The sequence below is a fragment of the Anas acuta genome, chromosome 2 (genome assembly GCF_963932015.1).
Source record: "Anas acuta chromosome 2, bAnaAcu1.1, whole genome shotgun sequence".
Lineage (NCBI taxonomy): Eukaryota > Metazoa > Chordata > Aves > Anseriformes > Anatidae > Anas > Anas acuta.
The window spans coordinates 100,066,426-100,080,743 of NC_088980.1; the positions used below are offsets into that span (position 1 = coordinate 100,066,426).

General features: G+C 32.0%; 1 protein-coding gene across 5 annotated transcripts in view; it reads left to right on the forward strand.

Moving 5' to 3' along the window:
• Window positions 1–14,318, forward strand: part of RTTN (rotatin) — an 83,832-nt gene that overhangs the window by 53,542 nt on the left and 15,972 nt on the right. For all 5 annotated transcript variants that reach the window (XR_011092881.1, XM_068671381.1, XM_068671380.1 and 2 more), the window contains exons 33-40: window positions 143–335; window positions 2,840–2,922; window positions 9,163–9,274; window positions 9,959–10,154; window positions 11,210–11,300; window positions 12,227–12,380; window positions 12,518–12,655; window positions 13,500–13,711. Coding sequence is in view for 4 of the 5 variants with exons in the window: in XM_068671381.1 (XP_068527482.1) it covers window positions 143–335; window positions 2,840–2,922; window positions 9,163–9,274; window positions 9,959–10,154; window positions 11,210–11,300; window positions 12,227–12,380; window positions 12,518–12,655; window positions 13,500–13,711 (1,179 nt within the window). In the remaining variant the exon portion in view is untranslated. The remainder of the gene's footprint in view (window positions 1–142; window positions 336–2,839; window positions 2,923–9,162; window positions 9,275–9,958; window positions 10,155–11,209; window positions 11,301–12,226; window positions 12,381–12,517; window positions 12,656–13,499; window positions 13,712–14,318) is intronic.

Genomic DNA, 14,318 nt, shown 5'->3' on the forward strand with positions numbered 1-14,318 from the left:
GAATCTTAGTCTGTAAAACAGCTATGTATATACGCACATAAACAGTATTAGGCTTGGAGTTTTGTTTTGTTCATTTTTGACAGTTTTCTTTAAAGGAATCTTTTACATAAAATAATTATCTTTTTGAATTTCATGTCTTCAGGGCCCCTGTGTACACGATGAAGAATCTGGCCTCTCCCAGACAGGAAAACCGGCACTTAATGCTCTTTTGTATCACTGTCAATTTTACGAACATTTGAATCAGATGGTGAAACACTGTTACCTAGGTTGTTATATGTTTGATTTAAATTCTTCCAGGGAGGACAACCACATTATTGAAAAAAGTGGTATAACTGGTAAGTTATGCTAATGTAATTTTGTATTTTTAACCTACTGAAGTAACGTGTAGTTTAGAGTAACTTATCTCAAGTAAATATTATTAAAAATGAAGCTCAAATTGAATATGTAAGCCATGAATTTAAATGTTTTCAAGTTCAGTATAGCTCTAAATATCTAAGAGTAAATAATTTGGCATATATCAGAAAAAGCTCTGAACTGTTACATCTTCAAAAAATTATAAATGGAAAAGGTATAATTGTTTCTACAGCAACTTGAATTGAAATGCTGGAATTAATATACTTTTTACACTTGTGACTTTAACAGACAAGTATGGTGAAAGTTTAGGAAAAATAAATGCATACAGTTTTAGAAACAGTCTGCATTTCCTACTTCTGTGTCTTAATGTGTGTATTTTTTAAAGCTTCAAAGATGCATGACTAGGAGTGGCTTCCAAAATGCTGAAGTTATCAGTGTTCAGATATATACATTCAGATATAATTTAGTTCAGAGATTGATCAAATATTCAGACTGGTTGGTTAGATTTTTTTTTAACCTGCATACCTATTGAAATACCAGAGATCTAAGTCCTATATTGACTAATCATTTTCTAAGTCTCTTTCTGTGATACATGGTGGAACCCATACTCTTGTCCAGATGTGTATTATTATCTTAAGTTTAGAAAGTTAGGAAATTGTTGAGAAAGCTCAGCTAGTGAAAACTGTTTGAAGGGTGGAAAATTAATAGGATCATTATTTTGTTTTTTCTTTTTTATGTATCTAAGATTCTGTTTGCATCTTTTAAGGTTACAATTTGAGCAATTCTTGTAGGTTTTGCATCTTTGCAGTTTACGTAAGCACGAACGGAAGAGGAATGCTATTTTCCCTAATAAGTTACAACTTCATGACAGACGCACAGAAAAGGAAATAGAATTTCTATGCTTGTGGTTAACCCACTCAGTTACTAGAGATGTACCTCAGCAATATACAAAATTCTAGTCATAAAAGCACTTTATTTTTTAATTTCTTCTGTGGCTTTCTTTGTCTCTGTGCTTCACCCCCCTCCCTGTGGCTCTCTCTCACTCTCTTTGTCTCTCCCCCTGTTTTTCTTTTCCTTTTCCTTTTCCCTTATGCTGCACTCTCCCTTCTGTCTTTCCCTGCGGCACTTTCTTCCCCACTCCATGTCTCCCCCACCTCATGTCTCTCTCTCACCTTCCTTCCTGTCCCTCTTTCTTTTTTTCCTGTGTTGTTTTTCTCCTTTTTCTCCTGTTTGGGGGGGGGGGAGGAGGAGGGAAGGGGACAGTCATAAATGTCCTTTGCTTTTCTTCTTATGTCCAATACATTGTAGTCCTCCATTGTTCCAATCGTTTGGGCCAATTGCTTTTTCCATCAATTAACTGATGCAATATCATATCTAAGATCAACTCATTCTCCAGGACTGTAGACCATTTCTGTGAGCATTTGAGATTTTTTGTGGTTTTTGAAGAGTAAAGCCAACAGAATGCTGTTCTGCTAGCTTTGAAGTAGGCAGGAAGAATCTCCTGTCTTTTATCTATGAGATTTCAGGAACAGGAAACATAAGCTTTATTTGAAAAAGAAAGGGAGGACAGGACAATGTTTGCTCTGTCTCTAAAATAATAGTGCTTGAAAGGGTTGTAAGTCCTCCATTCATACCTGCACAATTACGTTCATCTACAATGACCTGCTGCTGCTTTATATTAGGTCCATTGTCATTTTTAATAGAAGATCTCCCTTTGGTTTATCTTCCTGAAACTGTTTTTGTAGGTCATCTTCGTGATGTATTTCCTTCACATTATTCAGCAACTTAAAAAACCTCATCGATAAAATAATTATCTCAGCTTAGTGATTGGCTAAGATATTTATAGGACTTCCACATTTATGATTTGAGGATTTAGAATCTGTGTAGTCTAGTGCCATACTTTTTGACTTACTTATTTTTTCTACATATGAAAAACTGAAAGCCTATTATTAACAGATTTGAGCTCTAAACGTTTCATCACTTTTTGTTCTGAAACACATTTACAGGTTAATTCTGCCTTCATTATATTTATGGATATAGGTTCTCCTGAAACTGCTTTTCAAGTTATAAACTTGAAGCTAAACTTGAAGAGGAAGGCATCAGTTCATTTTATTTGTACTGTGAGACCACAATATTAGTACTTTTATCCTATTATGTTTTAAATAAAACTAAATCTGAACTATTTCCAATGATTAAAGGTTATGTAGCTGCAATTTGAGCTAAGTATAGTTTTTTCCATGCTATTTTGTTTCGTAGCTGAATATTCTATTTAATTGCCGTTTATTCAAGGGTAATAGTTGAGTGGTACAATGTACGCTAACCTATTAAATATTTTGAGACTTTCAAAAGTATAACTGTCTACTTCTTTGTTTCATGACACATAGCTTTGAAAAGCTTGTTTTGTTCTCCTGGTAATAGTAATAGAGTCAAACAGTTATTATTTTTGATAATTGTCTTTTTTTTCCCCCCCGTTTTTCCCATACAGATTTGGACGATTCTCTTAATCTTTGGAAAGTTCCAGCCAGTCAAAGCCATTCTTCACATTCTCAGTCAACATCAGAAACTATGGTAACGTCCAGAGTAATCTCTTTATTTTTAACAAGTTGTTAATGAGATGCTGTGGAGAAAATAAAGTACTTAAAAAAAAAAAAAAAAAAAAGAAAAAGCTTAAAGTAAACTGAAAAAAAATATTCAAATTTACTGTGAATTAGCTGAGTATGCTGAGTAAAACTTTAAAATGGCTTGTCTAGCTAAATGCATAGGACAGTGCTAAAATTCTATAGCTTCTCCCACTAAGATATACTCTGTAGAGATTACTCTACTCTGTAATTGGCTTTATTGACAAAATGCAATCATTGCTGTCTGTTGCCACTTCTGCTTATATCCAAACTGTTCTTTCAGAATGAACCTATATTTACATCATACAAATATAGGACTGGATCAATCAAAACAACAGAGGTGTATTGTGCTAAAATAATGAACACTGCATTCTGAAAATGTGTTTATAAAACTTGAAAGTGCCACAAGTGTTCAGAAGACTCAAGATAGAAAAGAACAATATTAGAAAACAGGTTTCTATTTGAAAAGTTTGTTTCTGGCTAGGATGACTTCTGCAGTGAAATACTGTAAACATACATGTATGCTATTTTCAAAATGGCAAATGCAAAAGGAGAAAATTAAATAGATTCTTCCAGTTCCAGAATCAATTAACAATACTAGATGAGGCTGTGGGGGAAGCTTCTATAACATTCATTAATTACCTAATAAAAATAATATATTTTCAAAGACTGTAGCATAACTCCAAGAAATTTTTGACATATTTATATATTTATATTTCTATATTTTTGTTGACATTTTCTGATATATGAATAACCATTATTTCATAATGTAATATGAAAGCCATAATGTTACATCTATCAAAGTTGTCACAGCTAAGTGTAGGTTTCTTTTAAAGTCATTGGGGGGAAAAAAAAAAACAACAAACCATAAAACACAATGTAGGACAATTACTAATGCAATAACAATAGCATTATCTCTAGTTTTGTTTTCCACTAATTCCTTGTATGAAAGAAAATATTTACATCAAGAGCATTATAGGTCATATTCATGTTCACTGCTTCATATTTCAGTTAACATGGTCCTGATTTATTTAATGCTACTGCTGAAACTCAGCACTTAAGATACCTATATTGTTTCTGTTTTGCTATATTCATAGCTGCTTATTTTGGATATAACCAGTTTCATATACATAGTTTTAGCATAGTTTTCATTTGATTGTGCTTTTTTTTTAATCTTTTCTTAACAGTGTATTACTAGGCTAAGGCACTTGCAAGTTTCCCACTTAAAGAATGTTATGGCTGTGTCTTTACTTTGACAATAATTACTTTTGAACTAGTAGCCCAGAAGTTTATTTTCTGTTAAGCAAATGTACAGATACAACAAATACTTATAAAACACACCAGGATACTGTATTATTGACTCAAATTGCTATGCCTAATTTTACTGTGGAAGGGGATCAAAAAAAAAAACAAACAGGAAAGCCAGTACTGAAACTTTTTGTCTCAAAATGTTTCATAGTTAACATTTTTCCTTTTTGTTTGACTCTTATAATTAATTTATGAAGAGCACTTCTACTATATTTTTAATACTTTGGAAAAATATACCTGTGTGTTAAGCTAAATCATTTCTTTTGAATTTAGAAATTTTATTAGTGAACCTGCTTTTCATTTGTCGTATAAAAAACCACAATAATAATAATAATAAAACAACAACAACAAAAACACAAATACCTTTGTATCATTCTAAACACAAATATTCATAGTTGAGTGTTTGAAACTAAAATAAATGAAGCTCCATGTAAATCAGGAAATACATGCTTCTTCGTTTTAGGTGAATGCTACTTAAAGGAAAAAAACATTTTAATAGGAATCTTATGCTATTTACAAACACTTACTTCCTCTTTTTAATGAATAGGGTGTTACTTTCTTACTAAAGTTGAACAAATTTAAGTTTTTGTTCATTTGTTTGCACTTGAGGTGAAAGTTAATTTTCAGAAGTTCTTCCTAATATTTGATCTACTTGAAGTTGTGCTTGAGTGCTCATGAAGAATTAATTCATTGCAACAAGCTAGTGCAGCTTCAGTGGCTTAAAAAAAATAAAAAAAAAAAAAAAGAAAGAAAGAAAAAGAAAATACATTGGAATCTACTAGGTCAAATTAATGTATTTTAATTTATACGTGTAAAGTAGTATCATAGGTTAAGGTAAAGGCTTTGCTCTGTAGTTCCAATTAATTATATAAATCTGAAGGCATATTGACGTATAGTAATTTGTATCAGTCCTCCAGATGTTGTAGACTTTACATTCAGGATTACTTGACTGTCAAGATGGAAAGTGATTTTATTTCCATTTGTCCTACACATTCATTAATACTGTCAGTTTTTTAAGAGCTTAAACTCGTTTGTATAGACTGTTTCTTTCTTGCCTATAAAAAAAAATGTTGATGTGCTGGATAGATAAGAGTTGTAGAGGTCTCGTATTTCAATGCCAGCTGAAGAGACGGGAAAGACACAGGAAGGGAACTGAGGCTAAATATAAACTGTATTTCAGAGCGCAGTTAATGACTATGAAGTGTCTGTCTAGTAGAGTTTGGAAATAGTTTTTAAAATAACATGATTTGAAATAAGGCACTTGCAGTTTATTTCTTACACTTCTGATTTTACCTTCCTACAGATTAGCCTAAAGCTTTCAATTTTGATAAGTGAAGGAAAGAAACATATTTATGAAGTCATTACGAAAAGTTTAAAGAAGTTTCTTCTCTTGATGTTACCAGTAGCACATAATCATTCCAAGCCCACTAGATGGCAAGCTTTCCCTATCGTAGTTGAAAGGGAGTCTTCAGGTTCTATTGCAGGGAAAAGTGTTTGTGTATGATACAGATTTGGAGACAACAGCCACAAGTAATTGAGAGTTACCAGCTATCAAAACAAGTAAAAATATTTATTTTGGAAGATCTTTTCTGATATTAAATAAGTTTTAAAGAAAAAATATTTTAATTATGTCTGTATCTATTCATTGCATAAATGCTAGTTTAGGAAGATAAAACTGTTTTTTTTGCTTCAATAAACCACATACAGAAGATTTTTATGGAAGCTAGTGTGCTTGAATTCTATGAACACAAAAGGGCTATTATTATTCTATAAATTCTATGAACAGAAAAGGATGATTATTATTGTTTTTTAATATATTTAAAAACAGTTCTGACATAAACAAAAGGACAGTATTAGTTTTCTGTTCTCAGATTTAATGTAATCTAAGGTATCCACTACCAAAGCCTGATTGACACAGTGTTCACATGACCCTAAGTCAAAATAGTATCTGAATCTTTTTTTTTGGACTCATTGTTTTTCCTTATCCCTGATGTTTTTCCCCAATTCTGCAAAAATTAAAAAAGTGAAAATTAAATAGCAAATACACTAAATAACAAATTATTATTATTATTTTACTTTAGTCTATAAAATAGTCTGTCAAAGGTCTTGCAGAGGCTGTAAGTACAATTTTGCACATTTTATAGAGTGAAGAATGGCGGTGTGGGAATGAAATCAATGATTCAAGGTCACATAAAAGACAGCAAGAGAGCTGGGTTGCTTGTACTTTGATACATGCTGTATTTAGTGTCTTTAAGGTCTTGGTGAATTACAGTGAATTTTGTCAAATTTATTTTTCTGTAAACTGTACTGTGGATGTTGCAAGCAGTCTGATTCTGATAAAATAATACATCTTTGACTTCTATAAAATTTATAATTTAAACATTAAGTTCTTATTACAGAAAATTTGCTTTAATTATTATGTTTGTTTTATATTTAGTATGTATGATTGGTTGAGAACACCAGTCAGCATGGACATACCAATGTATTTCACACTAGGGATGTCTTTTGGCCAGGACTGCTTTGCAGAACAAACAGTTACTGAAAAACTTGAGCAGTGGTGCAGGTACAAACATTTCCCAGATAGCCAAGTTACGGCCAATCTTTTTTTATTAAATTTTCCTATTTTATAAAAAATGTGTACTTTATTGTCTGAATTTGTGGTTACCAGAGAGCTGTATAGTTAAGTGATTTAAAGCTTTGAAAAGATAATTAGTCACTACATGCTTTCAAAAGCAGAGCCAGAAGGATTTGTATTCTAGAAGTTAAAAAAAGTTTGCTGAAAGTGTTCAGACAATTTTGCAAGATGCAAAAAGAATTTATTGTGCAATGTAGGTGATGTTATTTATTAACATGTGAAGGCCTTTATGAATTCATAACTATCTTTAAGACGACTCAATATAGTAGTAACTTCTTCCAGGGTTTTACATGTTGCAGAAATGGACTAGTAGAGATTGCATTTGTACTTTTCAAGAAAGATTTGTCATTTATTAGAATACTTGCAATTGCAGTGCTAAATGCATGCAGAATTTGTCACAAGTCAAGTGGATTGATTTAATAATCATTTTCAAGAATGATTTAAATCTGAAGTTATGAAGCTGTAATTCATTTCAAATGGCAAATAGTGTTCTTCAGTTGTATATCTAAACAAAGTTTGAATTTGAATTGTTTGGTGCAATTTGGTACTGCTTTTTGCTAACAAGAAAAATACTATCCCAGGCAAGTCCTAGTCCCCCAGATATATGTAAATCATGGTTTTCAGACATGCATCACAAATCTTACTGTAGCTTATCTTCAGTGTTACAGTATTACATTGAGAAATATTTGAGACTGTAGGACAGACTATATTAGGACAGGTTAAAATGGGGGAGACAACAGAGCTATAACATGGAGGTAGCTACCTTTCGTTCAGACAGGGACTTGTGGTCTCAAGTAAAAAATGTGCCGATAGAATTATAGAATGTTTTGGATTGGAAGGGACCTTAAGAGCCATCTAGTTCCACCCCTCTCTGCCAAGAGCAGTTTGCTCAAAGTCCTGACAACATTTGACAGCGGTGGTGCATGGGGCGGTGGGGTTAAACCTTCCTAAGGATAAGAAAATACTATAGAGAGAATACCTGTAGCTCAAAGTGCTTCTAGAAAATCAAAGCCAAACCTGGAAAGAAGTAACCTAGCTGCAAGAATACAATGGGTAGGAAGAATAATTTCTGATTTCCTTTTCCCCACGCTTTTCTTTGTGTTTTCTTCATTAAGTTGCTTCTGACTTTTCCATAGGTAAAAAAAAAAAAAAAATATCCCAACTGATACGTTAATAAAACTTTGAAGTACCTCAGAAGTTTTATTTGTAGTCTTCCTTAGAAAGCTCACAGTGAAGAAAAGTCTTAATAAGATATTTCAAGATGCTGTGACTGTCCAGGTATTTCATCACAGTCCCCAAAGCCTTGTGTTTTTTTACAATGCACATTGTTGTTTTTTTTTGCGGGGGAGGAGAGAATAGATATAGATGACTTCTTCAGATAAGAATCAAAATTAATGAGTGAAAAAATTAACCAATGTGGGCGATACTTATGTACTTTGACAGGTCAGAGGTCTTGTCATGTCACAAAACTGCTAAGCTGTGAATTCTAGTTCTTCTGATTTCAGGCTTATGGTTTTGAACAATAACAAAAGTATTAAGAATCCCTTTTGAAATCATGCAGAACTAATAATATGATGACTACTGTAGTTGCTCAGTGGGTAGAAGGAACATGGTAGTATGGTGAAAGTTATACAAAGTCATGTAAGTATCTAGTATTTTCAATCTGTAATAAACCTAAGATTCACAGGAGGAAGATTAAGGCAAGTACTCTGCGTCAGAAAGGCTCTGGAACTTCCACTTACCCACTTTATCTGTGTGTGTCTTGGTACAAATGGATAAGTGCTGATGCTTTCTGTAGAGCAAATAGTCTATGAGAAATTTGAGTTTAAATGCTTCAGTAGCACCTCTCCTCCTCCTCCTCTTGATTTATTTTTTAATTTGAAAATAGATTGAATCAATTATATGGATGGGGAAAAAAGAAAAAGATGAAGAAATGTCCACTACCATGGACATTGATCAGCTTTTAGCTGTAATGTTTCAGGCTGTTTGTATTGCTTATCTTATCAATAGTTTCAATCATTGGATGCATATAAAAATATATATATTTTCTTGTATATTAATACATTTTGATATCTATCTATCTATATATATACATATACACACACATATATGCGAAAAACTGTAATCAAATAAATTTTGACCGTGATCAATTTTTACAACTTTTGTTTGTTTGTATAAGCAAAATGTAAATGGAAGTCTGCTCTATCAAAGCTGGAATCAACTACTTTTCTTTTTATGGCTTTCTAGATTCTATCTGCATCACAGTCACTGGAAAGTGTTACTGAGCTTCGGTCAACGGTCCCAACAAATTCAAACAATTTCATTCCAGAAACTGCAGTTAGTCGGCTTACAGCACAAGGTAAGTCAAACTTACCTTGTAAACTATAAAAATATATTATGTATTAAAACTATAGTTTTAATACATAATGATTGCCACTTAGCCTACCGATATTCCAGTATTTGTACATAAATACAATGCTTGTGTATTACTGGAACACACACCATTGATGTTTCTAATGGTTATATTAGAAGACAAGCATGAAATACCATCTTTAAAAGAAAATAGGGTGACTTAGATTTGACAGAAGTGAGGTAGACTGTCTTACAGTCACCCTTTTAAAATATTTGATTTTGATAAAGCTGCCATATGTATGTGTGTACACACAGAAAAAGCTTTTGGTGTGTTTAAATATAGTTGTAAAGTGATAAAATGTATATAATGCAAATAAGCTTATGTATATAATGAGATATATATAGATTTTTAAAAACATTGTTAAGGAAAGAATTGAAAACAAAATTTGTATAATTCCAAATTTAGCTTTTATCTTTTGCAATTATTGCTGTTCTGTAGAAAGAACACTTTGTTTCAGAGCTATTTTAAATAACACTTTCCTGTATTTGATGTTTTTTCCGCTCCAGAATATACTGTTCTAAGTATAAAACAAACCTGGAAATTTTCTGAAAAATAGAAATCAAGTTATTTTCTGTAACTACTCTACATATTTTTGTATCTTTTTGTTGTTGTTGTTTAAACACTTTTTAGGTCAAAGTGATACTACCACAGCAGCATCTCCAAGTCAACATGATTCTGCCACATCTGCTATGTCTAAACAATGTGCTGTAGTCACACCTGCACTTTTGTCAGCAGTTTGCAGCCTTCTGCACAATCTGATGATTGTTACACCAAAAGATACTGGAATTGCTCTTCAACAAGTACATTTGCTAACAGCTCTCAGCAGGTATGAGATCAATAACCGCTGAACTACAGACAAAGTGTAGTAATGTAATAGCAGTAAAAAGTTTGAAATGAGATCTATGGGTATGGCAAAATTGTTAAAGTTATTGATCAATTCTTGCTTCTGGAGTGTTTTTTATTTTTTTTGACATACAACCAATAAAAGAATTAGATTTATTTTTTTCATAGGAGAAGTAGTCACATTGGTGATAGTGGTGTGCAGTTTCTACAGGACTACTGTGTGCTGGTCATGTGATGTTTGGTCTAGATGACCATTTAGTCACCTTTTTTTCTCTTTTTAACACAGTGGTATTTGATGTAGTCAGAGGGTATTGAACATTAATCTGACAGAATTGCAGATCATTTTGATTAGTTTTATGATTTTCTAGTTTTAACTAAATAAAACTGTATTTTGAGAGTAATCCAAGGCCTGTTGCACTAAAAGAGAGTAAGCAATGCTTGACAGCTTTGGGAAAGATCAGAGACTATAGTGTTTTTTTTTGTTGTTGTTGTTGTTTGCTTGTTCTATTTTTGTTTCTATTTTTTTAAATAAGGAACATCTGCAAAAATAGTCTTCAGATTGTATTCCATGTTTTTACTTGCATCATAATAAATTCTTTCACCTGCAGACAGTGCTTGGAAATCCTGAAGTGAAGCATATTTTTTTTTAAATCTTTAAAGAGCTTTTGTAGTTGATCTTCATATAGCAATTAAGGAAAAATCTTGTTTGAATACAGTTTATACTACTGCAGAGCTGTTTATTGTTGCACAAGAAAGAAAATAAGTAATCCTATGTAAAGAATTTTAACCAGTGAAATAATAGCCATAGGAATTTATTCTAGCTGTTCTGGACCAGTTTAATGCTAAGTTTAATGCTACAATGGTTGCTATTGCACTAGGTATATTCCAAAAAAATAAAAAGAAAAATACTATTTTAAGAAAATACATCATAATTTACTTTTGCTCTGTTTAAAGTGTTCTCAGATGTAGAGTGTTAAGTTAGTAGGATGTTTAATTATTTAAGTATATTTCTAACCAGTTTACTTGATTTTATTTTAGCCTTGTAAGTGCTAATCTGGTTGAGAGATATATCTTGGAATTGAAAGCTCCACTGGGTCATCCATGTCATACAGAACATGTAAAAGCTCAGGTTAGAAATGTACTTGTTACTATTCTTTTAATTATGAAATTAGTTATGTTTGTTATCCGTATTCCTTAACTTATGCCAGACATATTGCTATATTCATATGCATCTGTGTTTTTGAAAGGTTTGAGAGAAAATAAGCAGTATTATGTTCAACATAGAAAAAATAATTTCTGGATTACAACAATACCTAGAACCATCAAACAACTGAAAACCAATTTTGTATTTTTAAAACACATTGAATTGAGCACTTATAATAAACACGTAATAGAATTTCTTTGTACAGAATTGAAGCGTAAGACAGATGCAGTTACTGACAGTTATTTTCCATGACAAATCTGGCAGCTTTGCTTTGTCTCCAGTGCTGCAGACACTTGCATAGTTCTCAACTAATTCTGATGTATGCAAAATGTATAAGGGTTGTTGCTAACAGAATCACTTTTGTCTCAAATTTAACTTAGCAAAATATTTAGTTCAAAGGCAGATACCCATGTCATTAAGAAAAAATGTTCCTGCAGATATAGTGAAAAGTGTTCCTGCAAAAAATACTACTTTTTAAAGTTTCAAACTGTGTTTGTTTTCAGGAAATATACATATATTTGTCAATATTATTGACCAGTCTAATGTTTTTGTTTATGAGCTTCAAGAGAATATCATGCTGTACGCATAATGAAAGTCATGACTTTCTCACAGCGAAGTTTATTCTTTGTCCCTAGAAAGTTGATTACATACACGTTTCAAGAATAGGAATTTTGTTTCATCTACTACAGTACATATTAGGAGAACAATTTTTAGTTTGCATCTTTTTTTTTTCTTTAAAGTGGTATATATTCATTCAAAATGTTATAAATCAGTTGAGTTAATGCATTAAAAAATATGGAAGATGCAAATGTATGGCTTTTATTTCATATATTTTAAAAAATATTTAACAGGTACTATTGCTACTCCAATACTTATCATCTGTGTCCAGGCTTCTGAAAGCATGTTTACTAGTGGACTCTCAGCTTGTAATCCAGGATGAACTGTTGAAACCTCTTTTGGGAAATACCTTCACTATTCTCTCCATTCGCTGTAAAGATGGGCTAGGTAAATAAAGAACTTTGTTTCCAGTATAGCCAAACAGCAGCAGGTCTTTATTTAAGTATCATTTAAAGTTGTGACTTTAGCTATCCAGATTTGTATGCATGTGTAAATAATTTGATTTTTCTATATTATCTTTACAGATACTGAGTTAACATCTGTACTTCGTGAAACCTGGGTAGACCTCTTCAACCTTCTAACTACATTATTGTGGAAGAATAGCCAAATATCTTTTCCATTTGTGACAGCAGCTCTTGCAAATCACTGTACAGCCATAATTGGTAATAACAATTTCTGGATGAGTTTTAACCTGATAACTAATAAATTAAATAAATGGAAGAAGTATACCTCTTTAGATGCTACTAAATGATTGTCAATGATATATCCAAAATTATAAACATAAATGTACCCAGAAAGTTTGAGTGACTTGTTTCAAATGAACTTTTTTTTATTTCTTCCTTATACCATCATGTTAATTTTTGAACTGCAATATAAATTCACAAATCATGTTTTCATATGTGGGGTAGTGATTCTAGCTGTAAATCTTAACCAAGTACAGCAAATAGAGCCTGAAATGATCCATTAGCACTTTTTTACCCTGTGTGTATATTTTTGTTTTATCTTACTTTTTGCTTGCCTTTTGTGTTTTGCAATAATATAAGGGACACAGCAGTTCAAGATTATTATACAGGTAGTCTGTGGGTGGGTATTTTTCTTTTTTAAATTATTCCTCTGTTAATTACTTGCCTAGTGAGGGCTCCAAGGTCACCAAGATTCTCTAATATTTTTAGAGAAACCAAAGTGTGAGCATCGTTCAAGCTTGTGATTTCTGACAGGTGTATGTTAAATGGTGGGGGTAAATTCAAATCCAATTGCACATAAAGCAGCTGATGAGTACTGTCAGTACTATAACATAAGCTTTTGAATAAAATGAGGAGAGTTCAGAAAATTGTAAAACAAATGACTTAGCAAATGGCAATCTTACTGTCAAAGTACGTAGAATTCCTTATGTAGTACACTAATATAGCAGGTTTTTGGCTAGTACTTTCTTTGATAAGTTTCTGAGTTCTGAAGCATTTAAGTGTTACTTTGAAATATAAAAATCTTTTTTATTTAACCTTTCAGATACCATTTGTGATTGTGTTCATCTGTCAAACACATATCCTGCTTTATTTATGGCTAGTTTACAGTTCCTCTCTGTCCTTTTGAGTGAGGAAGGAAGACGACAGCTCCAAGATGAACAGAGTATATGTCAGAACTCAACTGTTAGCTTTTTTTTAGATCACATTGAAGGAAGTCAAACATCAGTAATTCAACTTACTGAATTAATTATTCAGGTATTTATAGTTTAATAATGTGATTGTGGGATATATTTTTGCTTTTTTGTATTTTGTTAAAGGAATGTTGTTGTCTAATGAAAAATCAGTTGATTCCAGTTATGAACGGAGACATCTTTCATCTGAGGCATCTATTACGTTCATTTTTGAAATTCATGTAATAAGGTAGAGAAATTGCAAAGAAGCCATTCCTAGGAAGTTCTTTGGCCATTACTTTTGTGCAACAGCAGTGTGGGATGAAATCTTATGTAGGGAAGATATTTCTTGTATAGAATATATCTGTTCAAATACTGATATGGTGTTCTATCTTCCTGTTCTTCCAAACGCTAAATGAGATTTTAAGGTTCAAGCTGTAATTCTCCCCATTGTAAATCACAGCATCATTGTTCTTTACAAACTCTTAGTAAAAAAAAAAAAAAAAAAAAAAGTGAATGAAAATGAACCAGTTCATTCCCACATAATGTAAGAGCAGTATTGCTTAAATGCACTTAATATTACTATATTTTTCCAAACTAGTTTTAAGTCGTCCAGATAGCGTATTTTCATCAAGTCTCTCAGAAACTTGTTGCCTCGCATAATATATATTGGTGACAAGGTGTTTTCTAAG